The 20,345-nt window shown below is 47.3% G+C and overlaps 1 protein-coding gene across 4 annotated transcripts in view; it reads right to left on the bottom strand.

The window, feature by feature from the left end:
- The window catches only part of LOC138284105 (transient receptor potential cation channel subfamily M member 7-like), a 1,183,984-nt gene that overhangs the window by 290,486 nt on the left and 873,153 nt on the right, over nucleotides 1-20,345 (bottom strand). For all 4 annotated transcript variants that reach the window (XM_069222537.1, XM_069222536.1, XM_069222538.1 and 1 more), the window contains one exon: nucleotides 2,870-2,996. In XM_069222537.1, the coding sequence (XP_069078638.1) occupies nucleotides 2,870-2,996 (127 nt within the window). The remainder of the gene's footprint in view (nucleotides 1-2,869; nucleotides 2,997-20,345) is intronic.

Below are 20,345 nucleotides of genomic sequence, written 5' to 3'. Positions count from 1 at the left end.
GTGCGTTTAGAATCTTAGGGGTCGGTACTGAACCAGCTGGGTTTCTTGCAGTGCTGGTTTCTGGTGGGTTTTCTTAGGAGGGCTACAGTGTTTGCGCATTTGGCGTTCCAGTGGTGGAGGTTGCACGCCAAGTTGTTTGCATCCATGGTCTCCAGTGGAGGGGGGAGGCTGAGTTCGTCAGTGAGCTGGGTTTCAGTGACCTTGCTCCAGTTCCTGCAGGGGGGGCGGAGGGTGTGGTGGCGTATGGTGGTCTTGGTGAATGTGAAGTGGACGCAGCAGTGGTCGGTCCAGAAGTGTTCAGAGGTCTGAAAGAGGGAGCTATTTCCTGCTGAGAAGATGGGGTCAAGGGTGTGAGTGTGGAGGTTGACAATTTGCTTCAGTCCAAGAGTGGCGAGGTTGTCCAGGAGGGATGTGGTGTTTGGGTTGGCTCTTTTCAAGGTGAAAGTTTAGGTCGCTGAGAAGGATGTATTCAGTGGACGCAAGGGCAATGAGGTTGGCAATGGCTTCACTGAACTGGGGGTGGGCCCAAGAGGTCTGCAGACTAGGGTGCTGTGGAGAGAGATGCGGTGGTTGTCTGGGTTTGGGCCTCGGTGATGGTCTTAAGTCGGAGTGTGTTCCTGTAGACTATAGTGATGCATCCTCCTCTTCACTTGATGCGGTCTCTGTGGACAATTTTGTAGCCGTCTGGGATGGCGGTGGCGATGGCGATGTGCGGGCTGAGGAGGGGTTTATCCAGGTCTTCATGAGGCAGGTGACGTCAGGGGTGATTGAGTCGAGGAGGTCCCATACTTCTACTACGTGCTCGATGAAGGAGTGGGTGTTGAGAAGTATGCATCCGAGGTGTCCAGCTGGGCTCGGGTGGGTGCTGTAGTGTGGTGTGCGAGGGCAGGTGAAGGCACGGTTGTGGCAGGAGAAAGGCCCTTGGTGTTCTTCGGAGAGACGTGGTGGCATGCGGCGGAACCTCCGGTGTTGAGTGTGCGTAGGGTGCAGGTGTTGTACCGATGAATGGTGCAGGGACCAGGGTTTGTGGCGCTGGGCGCCGTCCAGGTGTGGATGGGCACAGACGGGCTTGCCGCAGGGGCAGCAGTGGCGGGGTGCAAGGACGGAAGAAATGAAAAGAGCGGAAAAAATTAATTACCAGCACAGACAGGCAGAAAGGCAGCAGAGACAGACAGAAGGCCACCACTGGCCACCAGGGATGAAGCTCAGGCAGGTGCCTGCGTGTGGAGGAGAGCCTTGAACTAGGAGCCAAGCAGGCTCACTCTTGCAGGGCAGCAGCAGAAATAGGTGGTGCTGCACGGGGTGGCACAAATGCTGACCAATGGCAGTGCAGATTCACCTCTTCACTGCGCAGCGGCTGCCATTAAGAAGGGGAGGGAGGTGGGAAGGGTTGGTAAGCTGGGCAGCTGGAGGACAGGAAAGCAAGTCGCAAGGAGGGGGCGGGATTGCAGGGGCAGCAGCGGTGGGAAGCAAGCGTGGTAAAAATAACAAGAGCGGAAAAAAGGAAAAAGACAAAGAGGAGAAGAATAAAGAAAGGCAGAAAAAAAGCAGAAAGAGAGAGAGAGGCAAAAAGGCACCAGAGACTAACAGAAGGCCACCACTGGCCACCAAGAATGAGGCACAGACAGGTGCCTGCAGGTGGAGGACGGCCTCGAACTAGGAGCCAAGCACGCGCACTCTTGCAGGGCAGCTGCAGCAATAGGTGGTTCTGCACAGGGGTGGTACAAACGCTGACCAAGGAGTCTCACAAGCTCCATTGCTCGAGTTAAGGCAAGTTAAAATGGGCAATTCTTTGAATGTGCCTAACTGCTGCCCTATTGGGACATTTTTCCTGATCTTGGGCTCATTTTGCACCTGGTGACAAGCCCTAGCCACCTGGTATTGTTTCTATAGGCCCCATGGCCTTAAAAAGGGCACACTGTGTGGGGAGCTGGTTCTATTTTCTCAGTGCACAAGTTTTGTTTTTTGCCTTGTGCCTGGGGCTCCTTTCCTCCTGGTAGGGCTCAGATGTCCAGGTCTTCCCCACCTGGTCCTGAGGGGAGGTAAAGTGGGCAGCATGACTGGCTATGACGAGACCTGGGGGCCAGCCCCAAACAGAATCCTTAGCCATCAGGGCCATCAGATGGCAACACCTTCCAGCTGTCCATCGTGTTGCTGCTGTCACTACAGGGTCCAGGGTCTTACTCTATTTCATGTTCTGGGGAAGCCACTTTTAATGCCCTGTGCCAGCCTATGGGTCAGGGACACCCCTTAGTCTATCCCTAAAACTGAGTTTGGCTCCAACCTGGCTAGTGAAACAAAGACAAGGACAGGCTTGGTGTCCGGTTCCTTTGTGTGCTAGAGGCAAGTTCTTCAAAAGTGTAGTTGGAGCAGGGCACAGCTCCTCCACAGCCATCATATCAGGAAGACTCAGTCCCCTCCACAACCAGGTCCTTTTGCTGACTGTCTGGCTCCTAAACAATTTTCTCACTGGAAGATCCATCATCAGCCCAGGCAACTGGCCACTGAAAAATGCCAACATTCTAAAAGTGGTATTTCCAAAATAATAATTTATAGTACGAATAAACCAACCACAAGTGTGGTTACAAACCATTGATAAATGCCTTTGTGACTTAAAAGAAAAAGAGAGGAATGTCCCTTCTTCCTTCACACCTCCAACTTCGTGATTTAGAAAGGGCAGCACACCCCTTTTATGAGTCAGAAAGACTTTTCTGATTAGTAAAAGGGGGTTGTGCATTATGAAAACATGTTTTGCCTTTTGAAAGCCTTATTCACAAGCATTGCGACTGGCCAGTCATTGCTGACATTACAGAACAATATATAACTTATCTTTAAGAAGTAACACAATGGTATTCATTGAAGCACTTACTTGAAAAATGCAATTAAGAGATTAACCATAATGATATATTGTGCAAAGCAGTAGACAGCTTGAAGAATTGGTGTTAGCCATGTTCCAGGACCACAGAGCCCAGGCACAACTGTATTGTTGGCGCATACTTTAGAACACAAGAGAGAAAAATCATATTTTAGAAATCATCATATTTTCTATGTAATAAGAAACTTAAGTCAGACATTTGATTTAAACGTAGATACATTTGCATGTCAAAACTGTAAATACATGCTGTAATGTTGGTGACCCAAGATGCATGTATAACTAGCAAATAGTCGGACTGGCCCAGTCATTGGGAGGTTCTCAGCATTAAGCCTCTACAGCACTGCCTGCATATACTGGAAGAATACTTCATAGAGCCTTTACTCATGGCTAACCTATGATCTGGATCATTCTTGATCTATATGACCAATTCTAAGCTATCTCTGACAATGTAACAGACTAGTTTGCATGCTATACTTACATATTTTCTTTAACCGTGCAGGCCCCAGCTTGTGTTGATGCCATAAACACAGCAGACACATTTAGTCTATTATGCTCCTCAATAGCATACAATATTCTCTTTATGTAAATCTATAAGACTACAACCTTCTATTTGTAGACACTGCAAACGTTTTTCTTTTATGCCACATCCAAATGGACCCGAGAAACATGAAACAGCTGGTCTCTTCCGCTGTCCTTCGCTCAGCTGCTCCCCCTCCCTGCCTTTCCAATTCCATTGTGATTGAAAACAGGGTCCAACCCTGTAAATCTTGTTCACGTTTGTCTGTGCCCTTTGCGCTCCATGGCCACTAGCGGCTGACTTGTTGGTTTTGCTTTCTGAAATTAATCCCTCTCAGGCTTCGCCTGGTCTGCAGCCAACAGAGGTCATAAATCGTTACTATTACAACCATTTTGTTCCCCAGAAAATCCAGAGCGAACCCCCGCCCACCCCTATAAATTCTGATAAAAATCTGCTCTTTCTAGACAGATGTCAAATGCATTTTACCTTTGACTGGAGAATGAAATCCCTAACAGTGAAATACAAAAAAATAGAATATGTAATGAAAAAATGTACTACCACCAAGGCATATACTAATTAGTTGTATAATTGCTTCTCTAAAACTGAGAAAATTAAAGCAAAATACTCGACCCACTGCTATCCTTACTCGCTTAACATTGGAAATAAAAAGCAATTGGGAAAAATACGACTTCGTTGGCATTAGTCAGTAGCTTTCATCTGTTATTCTTTAGAAAATATTTGACCCCGCATGGTTAACTTTCAGAATGTAATGCCAGAGATGCTATTAAACATCATTTACTGGTCCTTGTTAATGAATTCACTAATTCAATCGTTGGGCAGCTTGCAGAACATCCTTCACTAAGAAAACACACGTATAATCTGCTTTGTAACAATGAAATTGATTGCGAATAAAATGTAATGCTGTTTTTGGTGCAGATGGTAGCAAATTCACAACGTTAAAGTAACACAGACATATTTAATTTAACTACACAAATCGAAAAATAGATGCACCTATAGGAGGATAATGTGAGAAATAAAAAAAATGTATTATTACTAGCAGCTTGGTCTTATGGCATTGGTGTACTGAAGTATCACTTCAGGAGGGCCACACACTCCTGCTTAAACAGACAGTATCAACCCTGAATCATCTTTCTGGGACTCAAATGCCCCTGACTACCATTCATTTCATGTCCTTTTGGTAAATAAGTGTGTTATAGGATGAGTTCATGGGATTAACTGATGCCCCAGGAGGGCTCATGAAACAGCATCAAACTGTAACCACCTCCTTGAATTATTGTTTCAGGAAGCCTTGGGTCTCTACGGCTCCACCAGAAGTGCTCATTACTGTCTGGGTAATGTATTCCCAGCAAGTATTCTTAATGAAATTAGCACTACATTTCATATTTATTTATATTAGAATGCTAAATGGTAACCTTTTAAATTTTTGCTACAGATAGAGGAAGAAGGTAAATGGAAGTGCATTAGTTATATGCAGGACCACTGGAATTATGTGGCAGGAAAGAACCAAATTATGAGGCAGGATTGACCAATCTATGTGGCAAGAAAAGTCAAATTATGCATTTACAATGCCAATAGCTCTAACTCTCGTAAGACCTATTGCATTGCAAATGCTTGTTCTATTTGGTGAAGCTGTTGCGTAGGAGGAGGGTGATAGTTTCACCTCTGATTCCCCATCAGAGTAGTAGATGCACTTTTAAATACCTAATCCGGTGGTCTTTGCAAGACGCGTAGCCGAGGATTTGTTTTTGAAATCCGGGACATGTTTTAGCTCATAAAAGCAGGAAGACATGTCCCGGGTGCCAAACAAAACCAAACATTTGAATTGCAGTGGGTTTCGCGTTCGCTCGAGTTAGAGCTATTAGTCTTTTTTTTGCCACACAAACTGAAAATAAAATGTAAAACAGTTGACATAAGCAGCCGGTTCAAAGCAACGCCGTGAGCTCACAGAGACAGACAAAAGGAACATGCATTTGAAATGCAAGAACAGAAAATGCGAGGGAGAGTAAGGAATGGAGTAAACAAAGTCACACATGACTGCAAATGAAAATGAGTAATATTGGTTATTGGTTTTGTTTGTAAGGAACAAGTTTTATAAGGTGTGCATTGGAAACTGGCGGAGCATTTTCAATTTGTCAATGTTTGTGATTCTGAGTATGTAACGTTAAGAAATTAAAAGATGATTTACAGTGAAAATAGTTGGAAATACAGTGGTGTAGCCAATATATGATGGGGCCTAGTGCAAGGAAGGGGATGCTCTTGTGGGCTTATGTTTGCACTGGGAAGTAAAGTAGTGATGTGGGGGCGATGTTTATTTTGTGGGGCAGTGTGCCGCTGCACAAAATGAGACTATGTCCCAGTAGATTTAGTTGCGTAGGTTATGGAAGGGAGAGGAAGACTGAGCAGTGTGTTGGAGGAGGGTGGGCAGCAAAGACGTGTGATAGGCAGACGTGGTGTTAGTAAGGTACAGGCATGAAACTTTGCAGTTAACACCAGATCCAAGTCCGAAATCTACCGACGTGCACAATGGGAGTCGCATGCGAGTAGTCACACCTAAAAGAGCACTCCTCCCGGCCCCAGGCAATCATACTAATTCCTGGTGCTCATAGCCCATTCCCAACAGGGGGAGGCTGCCTCACACCCCTGTCATCCCCTCGCCCTGGGCTCTGACTAGGCCAGGCAGGGGCACTTGAGCCCCCCCCGCCCAGTGTCCAGATGGGTGACAATGCAGGACACGACCGAGATGAAGGAGGCCTGAAACAGAGCGGACCAGTCTCAGCACACCCAGAGGAACAACCATGGAGGAGTTCGGGGCCTGAAGGTAGTGCTTCGACTGGCGCCTCTGCCATCAAACCAGGGCTACAGACTGCCAGACATCACAGGATCCTGAGGAGCTGCGCAGCCCAGCTGCAAGGCGGTGCTCATCGCAACCTAGTTCAGATCCTGTTGCCTCCTCCTAGGGAAGCAGTGCACCTGCTGCCGCTGGGACTGAGGAGACAAAGGAGAAGAGGGCACTGGTAACAACAAGACATCCGCCCTCCCACACATACCCTGGTGTAGGTAGAGGTGGGGCACCTCCATTACTAAGAACTCCAGGACCACAGTGAGTACCTCAGACATCGATTGCTAACTCCATCCACTCAGGAACTACAACCCGCCCCACCTTTAACCTTAGGGGATTGCACTACAGTCATGACAGATACTGGGAGCAACTACAGGCATGTGAAGAGTGCCACTGTCTTGCATTGCTGTGGAGGGAGGGGTCAAACACTTATTTGGGTCCCTTGATCTTCACCTTGGCTCCACCATGGGAACATCCCAACACCAAAGAGGATGCACCAGCCAGTGTACCCTCCCGAAAAGGGTCACCTCCCCCAGAAGAGGACAAACCAGTTACTCTATTAGCAGCCATAGGCTCCACAAGAGCAAAACCGATTCCCTAGTGGCAGACTGCTTCTGGGTGGTAGAGGCAGATGTTGAACTCTGACCCTATAACCCAGGCCCTCAGAGCCAACAGACTCCCTTCTGGGCAAAATTCAAGCACTGGAGTCTTAAACTGAGGACCATGAGTGATGGGCCTGGCAAAATAACATAAGGGTGATTGGCCTGCCAGAATGCATTGAGGGCCCCTAAATGCTTAGTTACGTTGAGGCTTGGTTACAGGAGGTGATCATGCCAGAGGGACTCTTTAAACACTATTCCCTGGAGCAGGCACAAAGGTTGTCCTTGAAACCTCCTGTATCAGGGACCCCTTCCAGGCCTATGATTGTCTGCTTATTACACTTTTTGGACGTGACTACATACTTAGACAGGCACCTTCACTGTAGATTTCACAACAGCAGTGCAGCAGCAATGATCTTCCTTCTTGGTAGCAAAAAAGAGGTTACAAGAACTGGGTATCAATTACGCCTTGCTGTTTCTAGCCTCGTTGCAAAACCATCAAGATGTGAAGTCCACATTTTTCAATACACCAGAGATAATACGGGAAGGGCTGGACACATGGGACTCAGGAGGCCATACTCAGCAGGCATCCCCCCGCCCGAGGGACATTGCAGATACCAAGAATCCCCCTGTTTAAAATGGGGCCAAGGGCATCCCACAGTACAACAGGAGCTCTGGCAGCAGTGGTGACACTAGCTCACACAGGTAGTGGCTTTAGAGGATACCCGAGCTCAGACAATGATGCTCAGTCTGGCACCGGAAGTAACTCTGCATCCGATGGTAGTGTCACAGTGTCGACAGTCACAATACACACAACAGACAAAATAATCTGAGAGCAAAGATTGTGGGTATTGTATGGCTTGTTCACGCTCTGTAGGAAAGTGCCCTCTTTCTTGCCATGGTTACCCCCATTTTCTGCTTCTTGTCAGTGTGTTTAACTGTGTTCACTGGCATCCTGCTACCCAGAACCCCAGTGATTATGCTCTCTCCCTTCTAACTTGGTAAATGTACCTTTTTCTTCCCACAATTGGCATACTGGTCCCCCGCATGTAAGTCCCTAGGATATGGTACCTAGGTACCCAGGGCATTGGGGTTCCAGGGAATCCCTATGGGCTGTAGCAGTTATTCTGCCACCCATAGGGAGCCCATACAAAGGGTTCTACAGGTCTGCCATTGCAGTTTCTGTGAAACAGGTGCATGCACCCGTTTTCACTACAGGTCACTGCACCAGGTCACTATAAGTCACCCCTATGATAGGCCCTCTCAACCCAGAGGGCAGGTTGCAGGTATATGTGTGTGAGAGCACCCCTGCACTAGCAGAGGTGCCCCCACAAACTCCAGGCCAATATTCCTGGACTTTGTGAGTACGGGGATGCCATTTTATGCGTGTACTGGACATAGGTCACTACCTATGTCCAGCTACATGATGGTAACTCAGAACCTGGGCATGTTTGGAATCAACCATGTCAGAATCATACCCAAATACTGTTGCAGTATTGGAACTATGATTCCATGCACTCTAGGGGCTCCTTAGAGGACCCTCAGCATTGCTACCACTAGTCTTACAGGGTTTTCCGGGCAGCCCAAGCTGCTGCCACCCCTCAGAAAGGTTTCTGCCCTCCTGCTGCTTGACCTGCTCAAGACCAGAAAGCAGAACAAAGGATTTGCTTTGGGAGAGGGAGGAAACACCCTGTCCCTTTGGGAATAGGTTGAATGGCTTTGGAGGAGTAGCCTCTCCAAGCCACTGGTATGTTTTGAGGGGCACATTTGGTGCCCTGCATGCATAAACCAGTCCACACTGGTTCAGGGACCCCCAGTCCCTGCTCTGGTGCGAAACTTGACAATGGAAAGGGGAGTGAGCACTCCCCTGTCCATCACCCCCGCTAGGGGTGGTGCTCAGAGCTCCTCCAGAGGGTCCCTGGGTTCTGCCATCTTGTTTCCATCTTGACAGGAACTCTGGGAGCATCTGAGGGGCCAGGCCAGGCAAGTGATGTCAGAGCCCCTTTCTGATAGGTGCTTACCTGGCTAGGTGACCAATCCCTGTTTCAGGTCTATTTAGGGTCTCTCTCTTGGGTGGGTCCTCAGATTCGGCTTGCAAGATTCCAAAAGGACTCCTCTGCAGCCGCCACTTCAACTTCTGGCCTCCAGAACTGCAACTGGAACCTTCAGGACACGACAAGCTACATCCAGGAAGAACTCTTCTGCAACATTGTTTCCAGGGCTCCTGCCAGCAATTGCCACATTTCCACCAGCTGTGTATCCACTGAGGGCAGCGTGTATTCAGTCTGCACTAGAAGAAAGAAGGAATCTCCCTTGGAGTGAAGGAGTCACTCCCCTGCATTCGCAGGCACCTGCTGCAACGACGACCGGCTGCATGGATCTCCTCTTATCCTGAGTTGCATGGATCCTGCATCACAGGTGATAGTCCAGAGTAGTCCTCTTTGTTCTCTCTGCCAGCTGTCCATCTTTGATGGAGGTAAGCCCTTGCCTTCCCAAGCACGTCAGTATCCCCATGCACTGCGTCTCCTGCAACTGCAAGGTTTGTTTGAATCTCCTCCAAGGGATCTTCAGGCAACATGTAGCTCCAATCCCCAGCACTCCTTTCTGTGACGCACAAACCTCTGCGTGGTTCTCCTGCGGGGCAGGATCCTTTTCTGTAGTACTGCGTTGGCTCCTTCTGCAACTTCTGTGCCCCATCCTGTGGGACTCCTGTAGGTGCTGATTCCACTTCTGTGGGTCCTTTGTGTTGCTGAGGGTCCCCTGTAACTCCCCCTCCTGGGTTGAGTCCTCCTGGGCCATGATGGTCCCCGGCAGCATCATTTTTCCACTAACCATGAGTTTGCCTTTGCCGAGGCTTGTTGGTGGAATTCCTGCACCAATACCTGGCTGTAATCTTCACTCCAGTGTGGGACATCTTCTGCATCCATCAGGAACTCTTCTCCGGCTCCAGGGCTGCAGTGCTGACCTGTTCTTCCTCACTGTCGACCAACTCCTGCAAGTACAGCTGGGCGGGTATTAGCTCCTACTCCTCCTGGACTCCACTGTGACTTTTGGACTTGGTCCCCTTTCTTCACAGGTCCTCTTCTTCAGGAATCCATGGCTGGTTTATTGCAGTCTTGCCTGGGTCCTTTCTTCTTTTTCCTCCTTTTGGGTGGTTTGGGGAAATTCCAGTGATTTACTCCTACCTTTCTGGTCGCTGGGAGGTATTATGTTACTTACTCTGTGGTTTTCTAGTACTCCTCTCTACACTTACCTAGGTGGGGGTCCTGTGTTTGCATTCCATTTTTTTAGTATATTGTTTGGGCTCCCCCCTAGGGTCACTATTGGTTATTGCTATTGGCACGGTTTTCTAACCTTTTCTGTGCCTATTACAGTTTACTAGTGTATATAATTAGTGTATTACTTAACTCCTATTGGAGGGTTGCCTCTCTAGCATTTTGTGGTATTGTGTTCCAAAAATAAAGTACCTTAATGTTTGTACAACTGAGTATTTTCTTTCATTGTGTAAGTGCTGTAAGACTACAGTGGTTTTTCATGAGTTTTGCATGTCTCCTAGATAAGCCTTGGCTGCTCATCCACAGCCACCTCTAGAGACCATGGCTTCTAGTCACTGCCTACACTTCACTAAGAGGGGATACCTGGTTGTGGTATAGGGTTTAAGTGCCTTAGGTATCCCCCACACCATGCCAGCTTCCTACACGCTCCCACTCTTAGAAATGCCCCCCCTTCACGATGGATAGTACTGCACCAGACTATATAGTGTATTGAACGCATCCCTTTTCAGCCCGGGGCTACAGCTAAGTGAAATTTCATGTTTAATGATTATCCACCCCCACAACAGTGCCGCAAGGACTGGTGGAGAGCAGACTTCTGCAGGATTACCGAGTTGCATTATGGACTAGTCAGTTTGAACAAGGCACTATGGCGCAATCGACTGGAGTAAGCACAGTTGAGTTTGTGTATATATTTCTTGCTTTGTTTTTTGGTTACTCATGCCACCTGATGACCTGTGTGATATACAAGGGATGCTGGATTAGGGATGGAATTGTGGGTTGCATGTTGGGCTGCAAGAGGGGTGTAAAGCAGGGTTATGGCTACTGCACACTCCATGTTAAAGTAATCACCTGTAAAGTACAGGGGCTGAACTCCCCTTGTAAACAAATAAAGTTCAGACCTACACTAGAATGCAAATGGTCCTGGTCATCCTACTACAAGAAACACACCTAAGATGGAGGATATAGCACTGCAAAAATAGTGGCTGGGCCAAATCTTTTTTTTACAGCATACTATGTATTTGCCTGTGGGGTGCATATCTGGATCCTACATGGAGTACCCTTTTTACCTCAATTTCAAAGTAATTGAAACTAAGGACAAACTATAGGGGAAAAATTTGGCGTTAGTCAACTTTTACACTTCCAACACTGATCAACCAGTTTTCCATAAATCGCTGTCACCTCACCTCCCAGCGCACCTGCATTACCTGTTGATAACTGGTAAGAACTTCAATTGCATAGCTGATGCAGCCCAAGACAGCTCTCACCCTCCCTACTATCTTCAGCAGCACATGCAGTGGTTAAGGCCCTCCAGGCGTGTAGGGTCTAACAGAAGTAAGGAGAGGACAGGGCACGTTCACATTACTCAGCATTGATCTCTTTGCGTAGTTTGATACACAACTCTGTGGCGACTATCTCATCAAAAGGATGATTGGTATGGGGTACCTTGCTAAAATGTGCTCAGATCACAAACCATTCCTACTGACACTTGGCTGACAGGCACGCCGGCCATTTGGAAATTGAACACAGACACCATGGAAGAGCCGGTATTCTGGGACTCTCTGGCAAATTCCATAAGGGATTATTTCACAGAAAATAAATGGACTACAACTTATAAAGTGATCAAATGGGGGGCATATAAAGTGGTGGTAAGGGGTCATTACATTGTGGCAATTGCAGGGATATGCACACAGTTGCTCAAAGGGGTTTCCCAGCAGAAATGTATCTAGACACATTGGAAAGAGCAAGTTCCCATGACCCCACTGTGCATTGGCAACTGACAAAAATGAAAAAGAAATTGCTCGACATTTTAGGGAGACTGAGATGTTATGACTACCACCAATTCATCAACAAAACATACTGAGCAGGACATAACCACCCATTTAGTTGCTTGGCTTACCAACCCCTCCTGTGACTGAAAACAAATACTATCCATTGTCCCACTACTGGAGAGCTGGCATACACTCAAGCTAACATTAACTCAGAATTCAGGGATTAGTATGCCTCGTTCTACAGGGCTTCTCCAGACCCTGGTCCACAGGTGATTCACACGTTTGTTTTAAATGCCTGCACTCTAGGGTGGGATGCGAGGTGGCGACAATGCTGAGAGGGATATCCAATTACAGAAGGTGTGGGCAACACACTAAGCTGTATAATGCTGTGAGGGGCAAGGGTACACTAGCACCACTATGCAGAAGGTCTTGTTGGCAACCTTCTGAAGCTGGGAAACGGGGAAGACTGTGTGTCATCTTATAGACCCCTTTCAGTCCTAAATGTAGATTATAAAATCCTGGTAACCATAATACTACCCCACCTCCAAGAGCTCGTTCACCTGGAATGATCGTGATTCGTCCTGACTTGCAGCAGCTGAGCCATATATTACATTCCTCTCCAAAGACCTGTCCCAAGGTGATGGTGATGGCTGTGGGCATTGAGAAACCTTTTGACTCTCTCAGATGGGAATATTTATATATTGTCATGACTTACATGGGACTGAATAGGGGATACTTCACATGGCCCAAACTTCTGTACACAGATCCAGTAGCCCACATAAAACCAGGGGCTTCCTCTCGGCCTCGTGTTGCATTGAGAGGGACACCCAACAGGGTTGCCTACTGCCTCCAGTGTTATTTATCACAGCGGTGGAACCTCTTTCGCTCACACTTTGGCAGGGCCGGGATTATCAGTGATTATCACTAGATAGCATAACCCCACCCTTTATATATCCCTATAAACTGATGATTTGTTGCTCTATCTCTATGGAGAGCACACTTATTTGGAGGATGCAGTCACATCACTCAACAAGATTGGCGAGGTTTCAGGACGGATAGTGAACTGGAAGAAATCCCATGCATACCCTGTCTACACACCTGAGACCAATGAATGAACACCAGCAAGGGGACAAGTTGCGTTGGGAACCACACACTTTCCACTACCTGGGAGTACAGCTCTATTGATCCGACCATCAGTTAATCAAAGGTAACATGCTGGCAACATTTGCTTCCCTGCGCCCCATTATAACTTTGCCATATGCAACTGCCCCGGCTAAAATGGTGGTATTCCTGCAATTGCTCTACTTTTCCTCAACTCTTCCCATACTAGTGCCCGTGACATATTCCAATGTATTGCTGACGTTAGTGTTCGACATGCAATGCAGCAGGAACTCCCTGGTTAAACTCTGACTTCCCATGTCTGAGGGGTGCCTGGTGTTCACCGATTAGGAGCTGTAGCATTTGACCATGCAACTGACTTGGACACCCAGGTGAAGAGAGACTCAGCAGGTACGAATATTTACATCTGTGTAGAGTAGTTATGACTGATGCTTCATCCCTTCAGTAAATCCTGAGCTAACACCACCCATATGCTAATAGACACCCTTGAATGTGCCTGGTCTAGAGCACTACAGGAAACGTGGCTGTGGCTTCCCTGTGCACAAAACCTTCCTTTATCTACCTTGACTTCCCTACACCTAGGGGGAATGCGAAGAGGATAGGCTTAAAACACTAGGGGACCCGTTCAATAATGGCATATTGAGATCCCTCCAAGACCCGATTGATAACTTCAGGATTCCCCCCTTCATGTTCTAATATATGGGGGAAGTGAGAGCCATGATTCAAGCACATTTGTGCACAAGGGCGGAGGAACCATCGACCCATGAAGCACTACAGGTCATTGTAGGAAAGTACCATCTTGCCTGGCATGTTACCCCCATATTTCACTGTATATATGTTGTTTTAGTTGTATGTGTCACTGGGACCCTGCCAGCCAGGGCCCCAGTGCTCATAAGTGTGCCCTGTATGTGTTCCCTGTGTGATGACTAACTGTCTCACTGAGGCTCTGCTAACCAGAACCTCAGTGGTTATGCTCTCTCTTTGCTTTCCAAATTGTCACTAACAGGCTAGTGACCAATTTCACCAATTCACATTGGCATACTGGAACACCCTTATAATTCCCTAGTATATGGTACTGAGGTACCCAGGGTATTGGGGTTCCAGGAGATCCCTATGGGCTGCAGCATTTCTTTTGCCACCCATAGGGAGCTCTGACAGTTCTTACACAGGCCTGCCACTGCAGCCTGAGTGAAATAACGTCCACGTTATTTCACAGCCATTTACCACTGCACTTAAGTAACTTGTAAGTCACCTATATGTCTAACCTTTACCTGGTAAAGGTTGGGTGCTAAGTTACTTAGTGTGTGGGCACCCTGGCACTAGCCAAGGTGCCCCCACATTGTTCAGGGCAAATTCCCCGGACTTTGTGAGTGCGGGGACACCATTACACACGTGCACTGTACATAGGTCACTATCTATGTACAGCGTCACAATGGTAACTCCGAACATGGCCATGTAACATGTCTAAGATCATGGAATTGAAATTCCCCGGACTTTGTGAGTGCGGGGACACCATTACACGCGTGCACTGTACATAGGTCACTATCTATGTACAGCGTCACAATGGTAACTCCGAACATGGCCATGTAACATGTCTAAGATCATGGAATTGTCACCCCAATGCCATTCTGGCATTGGGGAGACAATTCCATGATCCCCAGAGTCTCTAGCACAGACCCAGGTACTGCCAAACTACCTTTCCCGTGGTTTCACTGCAGCTGCTGCTGCCAACCCCTCAGACAGGTTTCTGCCCTCCTGGGGTCCAGCCAGGCTTGGCCCAGGAAGGCAGAACAAAGGACTTCCTCAGAGAGAGGGTATTACACCCTCTCCCTTTGGAAAAAGGTGTCAGGGCTGGGGAGGAGTAGCCTCCCCCAGCCTCTGGAAATGCTTTGATGGGCACAGATGGTGCCCATCTCTGCATAAGCCAGTCTACACAGGTTCATGATCCCCCAGCCCTGCTCTGGCACGAAACAGGACAAAGGAAAGGGGAGTGACCACTCCCCTGACCTGCACCTCCCCTGGGAGGTGCCCAGAGCTCCTCCAGTGTGCTCCAGACCTCTGCCATCTTGGAAACAGAGGTGCTGCTGGCACACTGGACTGCTCTGAGTGGCCATTTCCAGCAGGTGACATCAGAGACTCCTTCTGATAGGCTCTTACCTGTGTTGCTAGCCTATCCTCCTTCCTAAGTAGCCAAACCTCCTTTTCTGGCTATTTAGGGTCTCTGCTTTGGGGAATTCTTTAGATAACAAATGCAAGAGCTCATCAGAATTCCTCTGCATCTCTTTCTTCACCTTCTGCCAAGGAATCGACCGCTGACTGCTCTGGACGACTGCAAAACCGCAACAAAGTAGCAAAGACGACTACTGCAACCTTGTATCGCTGATCCGGCCGCCTTCTCAGCTGTTTTCCTGGTGGTGCATGCTGTGGGGGTAGAAGCTCCGAAGAAATCTCCCGTGGGTCGACTAAATCTTCCCCCTGCAACCGCAGGCACCAAAAGACTGCATCACCGGTACTCTGGGTCCCCTCTCAGCACGACGAGCGTGGGCCCTGGAACTCAGCAACTCTGTCCAAGTGACTCCCATAGTCCATTGACTCTTCAGTCCAAGTTTGGTGGAGGTAAGTCCTTGCCTCACCACGCTAGACTGCATTGCTGGGTACTGCGTGATTTGCAGCTGCTCCGGCTCCTGTGCACTCTTCCAGGATTTCCTTTGTGCACAGCCAAGCCTGGGTCTCCGACACTCTAACCTGCAGTGCACGACCTCCTGAGTTGTCCTCCGGCGTCGTGGGACCAACTTTTGTGACTTCGGGTGAGCTCCGGTTCACTCTTCTTTGTAGTGCCTGTTTGGCACTTCTGCGGGTGCTGCCTGCTTCTGTGAGGGCTCCTTGTCTTGCTGGGCGCCCCCTCTGTCTCCTCACGCAATTGGCGACATCCTGGTCCCTCCTGGGCCACAGCAGCATCCAAAAACCCTAACCGCGACCCTTGCAGTTAGCAAGGCTTGTTTGCGGTCTTTCTGCGTGGAAACACCTCTGCAAGCTTCTTCACGACGTGGGACATCCATCCTCCAAAGGGGAAGTTCCTAGTCCTCTTCGTTCTTGCAGAATCCACAGCTTCTACCATCCGGGGGCAGCTTCTTTGCAACCTCAGCTGGCATTTCCTGGGCATCTGCCCAATCACCACTTTGTCGCGACTCTTGGACTTGGTCCCCTTGTTTCACAGGTACTCTCGTCCGGAAATCCATTGTTGTTGCATTGCTGGTGTTGGTCTTCCTTGCAGAATTCCCCTATCACGACTTCTGTGCTCTCTGGGGAACTTAGGTGCACTTTACACCTACTTTTCAGGGTCTTGGGGTGGGCTATTTTTCTAACCCTCACTGTTTTCTTACAGTCCCAGCAACCCTCTACAAGCTCACATAGGTTTGGGGTCCATTCGTGGTTCGCATTCCACTTTTGGAGTATATGGTTTGTGTTGCCCCTATACCTATGTGCTTTCATTGCAATCTATTGTGACTGTACATTGCTTGCATTGCTTTCTATTGATATTACTGCATATTTTTGGTATTGTGTAGATATATCTTGTGTATATTTGCTATCCTCATACTGAGGGTACTCACTGAGATACTTTTGGCATATTGTCATAAAAATAAAGTACCTTTATTTTTAGTATATCTGTGTATTGTGTTTTCTTATGATATTATGCATATGACACCAGTGGTATAGTAGGAGCTTTGCATGTCTCCTAGTTCAGCCTAAGCTGCTCTGCTAAACTACCTTTTCTATCAGCCTAAGCTGCTAGAACACCTCTTCTACACTAATAAGGGATACCTGGACCTGGTGCAGAGTGTAAGTACCCCTTGGAACCCACTACAAACCAGGCCAGCCTCCTACAGTCATCTGCACAACGACAGGCAGAGTCAAAGTAATTACTTCACTTCATAATGCAGTCCTACGACAGGCCACTAGGGAAGCTAGGGGATTTATGGGGTTGGTGGGCTTCTGACATGGGACTACCAATTTCTGATTTAGAATGCCAGATTTAACTACATTCAATATTGCTTCTTGTATAGGGTTTATGTCACACCAAACCTATAAATCTTATATTCCCTATAGCTCGGGCACCGTGTTTACAATGCATCAGAGTAGGGGCTGACTTAACTCACATGGTCTGGGTTTGTCCTACCCTCTACCAATATTGGGAAACTGTTGTCAGATACCTCACAATCGCCATGGAGCAACACACTGAAAACACCACACTTAGTTAACACCCCCGAGGCCCAAGTCTCACGTGCTGGCGCTCTGACTTATTAAAATGGGCAGATTTTGAACAGGCAGCCCTACTGAGAGAAACTCATTGCGGCCTTCGAGCCCAAATCATACACAAACCCGGTGCACCGTATTGCAGGACTGCCCTCAGATAGATGGTTTGGGCAGGATTATCTCTCCCCCAGGAGGGCGAAGATGATAGTGAAGACTGAGCGAACCACTTCCCCAAGGACAGACTCACCTCCCAACTCCAACCGGCCTAAGAATGATCTCAGATTCCCCAATACTGAAGCCTACTATCAAAGCAGCGGCCCCACAGTTCCCATTATTAGGATAGCTGCTAGGAAGTGTTGGCTTTGTTCCAGCAGGTGGCATTTTGTTCACGTTTTGAAAATGTTTTTCTATTGTTAATAATCGCATTGGTTCTGATTATTACTGTCCTCGCTGACTGTTGCTGGCCGGTCCCATAGATTGTGACCATCCATCTCTGCACTTCCTTTGATGTTCTCATTTGAAACCAAGCTAGTACCTTTGATGTTGACAGCGATCTTAACACCTCGCCTTTGATGTTTGTAATTTTCTGGTATCTTCCACCGACAGCTATTACAAATGGGGCGCACAGGCTACTGTACTGATGATGGATTTAAATGTATTGTAAAATTGCAAAACAGTAAAAATGCGTTTAAAAAAATCTATGGAAGTGCGCAGTGTGGTAAGCCACTGTGTGATGGTTCTAGTGGAAGAAAAGAAATTGTCTCCTTAACTCCTTTTTAGGGTGGAGCCTGTGATAGCATGTGTTAGTGCATGCGTTTCGCTTGCGAGAAGCTGCTGTAGTTAGAAAAGGGCTGGGAGTCCGCCTGCTGCTTATCATTTGTTGGTCTGCAGGGCACTCTTGTTAATGGTGACGGCTGGCATTTCATAATTTCCGTTCCTGTCCATGGCGCAGGGACGAAGTACTGATTGATGCAACTAATTAAGTGCCCATCCGCTGCTCCTGAAGTGGAGTGATTGAGGTACTTACTATTTTGTTAATTTTAACTTCTCGTTTCGGTTTTTGATCGCTTCCCCGACCCTCCTCCCCATCGTGACCTGCCCACTGACGTTGCATGTCCTACAATCCCCTCCCTTTCTATTTCTCCACCCCCTCAACCTCTGTTGCTTGCCTGTTGTTACTTCTCTGTCCCCTCAAAAGCGATACGACGCAGCCAGTGCTGAGCGTGCCATAATACTTTTATTCCCCCTAACTTAGCTATGCTGCAGAGCAGCTGTGCTGTTGTGCAACAAGGCCAACAACATTTACAAAGCCAATACCTCTGGTAGACAAAAACTATTGGCTTTGCCAAAGTTTGCTGTTTAAACTTTGCTGCAGAGCAGCTGTGCTGTTGTGCAACAAGGCTAAAATCATTGACAAAGCCAATAGCTATCGTAGATGTTAACTATTGGCTTTGCCAATGTTTGCTGTTGAAATTTTCATCTTATTTCATGAATAGTCACAACTTCTCGGAGCTCAGCTGCTTTCAGTTGTGTAACGCGAGTGCTGCAACTAAGGGAACACTTCAGAAAGGTACAGTGCTACACAAACTGCTAAGAAGTTCCACTTCTGGGCCAGGGGTCAGTTAGTGCTACGCAAGTACCTGCAGACTCGAGACAGTACCTGCAGGCCGTCAGGATGTGGGAGTTGCTGAACCCAGCATCTGCAGTCACTTACTGTACGCACAGTGTCGCTGCAGAAGTGAGCATGCACAGGTGACCCTCTCCTTTCACACAGCCAGAAAGAGCAACCGATTACTGAGAAAACGAGAGGAGAAATACAAAGTCAAAAATAACTATGTAGGATACATTATAGCGTTTATTCTTGTGTTTGTCGCAGGTAACACTGCTGGCTACGTAAGCTGAATCACTATGTAAACAAAGTTGTTCCCCCTGCTAGCATTTTTCACCATTTTTTGAGAGATCAGAATTTAAAATAAAACATTCTAATATAGATCGCAGTGCATCATATAAATCAGTTTTTCCTCGTGTGTGCGGTAAAACGGATATAACACTCAGGGGGTTATTCTAACTTTGGAGGAGGTGTTAATCCGTCCCAAAAGTGACGGAAAAGTGACGGATTTACCACCAGCCGTATTACGAGTCCATTATATCCTATGGAACTCGTAATACGGCTGGTGGTATATCCCTCACTTTACCGTCACTTTTGGGACGGATTAACACTCCTCCAAAGTTAGAATAACCCCTTCAGTGCTTGGTGGGTTTACAGCCGAAGCGTATTTTATTACAGCAGTGAGCCCTAATTTCTGCAGCGTCACGCCCTTTGAGTCACTTCCTGTAAATAGTTTCTGAAACTAGGTAAGGTCACCACTTGGTAGCCTCGAACACAATTGTTGACCATTAGTGGAGGGACTTTCACAGCTCAATGTAAACCAGTTAAATAGGACTTTTTAAATCTGATCTGGAGGTCTGCGCAAGAGCAAGGTTTAAATGCTAAAGTCTCTTCTGCTCAAAGTACTACGAATTAAAACACATTTAAAACGATTATGCTAAAGTCTAATTGCCTCAAAGTACTAAGAATTTAAAGCCCTCATTCCTATCGTATTTTCGCATTCCACCTGGAATCACTTAAGTATTTTCTAGTCAGCGTTTGCTGTGACTTGGAGGCATCGAAGTGTGCAGAACAAAAGTAATCAGGTTGCGTTTGTTTTTTTAAGTGACGCTCAAGAAAGAGAATGGGTCGCAAATACTTTATTTAAACAAAATGCACATTTACCTCATATGGCAGAAAATGGCCACCTGCATTTCAGGAATTTTTTATTTATTTTATTTTTTATTTAATGCGTATTTATATAGCGCAGACTTTACCCGAAGGTGTCAGAGCGCTTCACAATAGGCAAAGTAAAGATACAAGAGGAGAGGAATTACAAGTGAGCCTGTTACTAACGCAAACGTTACATTACATGAGGCAATACGAAAGGAGAAAGTGACGTGTGCAGGTTACAAGAGCAAATAAAGTACGAGTAGAGGAAAAAAAAAAAAAAAAAACAGCAATAAATGGTAGACACTCAAAACACTAA

This window comes from Pleurodeles waltl, chromosome 3_1 (genome assembly GCF_031143425.1).
Source record: "Pleurodeles waltl isolate 20211129_DDA chromosome 3_1, aPleWal1.hap1.20221129, whole genome shotgun sequence".
Classification (NCBI taxonomy): Eukaryota; Metazoa; Chordata; class Amphibia; order Caudata; family Salamandridae; genus Pleurodeles; species Pleurodeles waltl.
The sequence above is the reverse complement of the archived record's forward strand: the minus strand, read 5'-3'. Positions and strand labels throughout refer to the sequence as shown.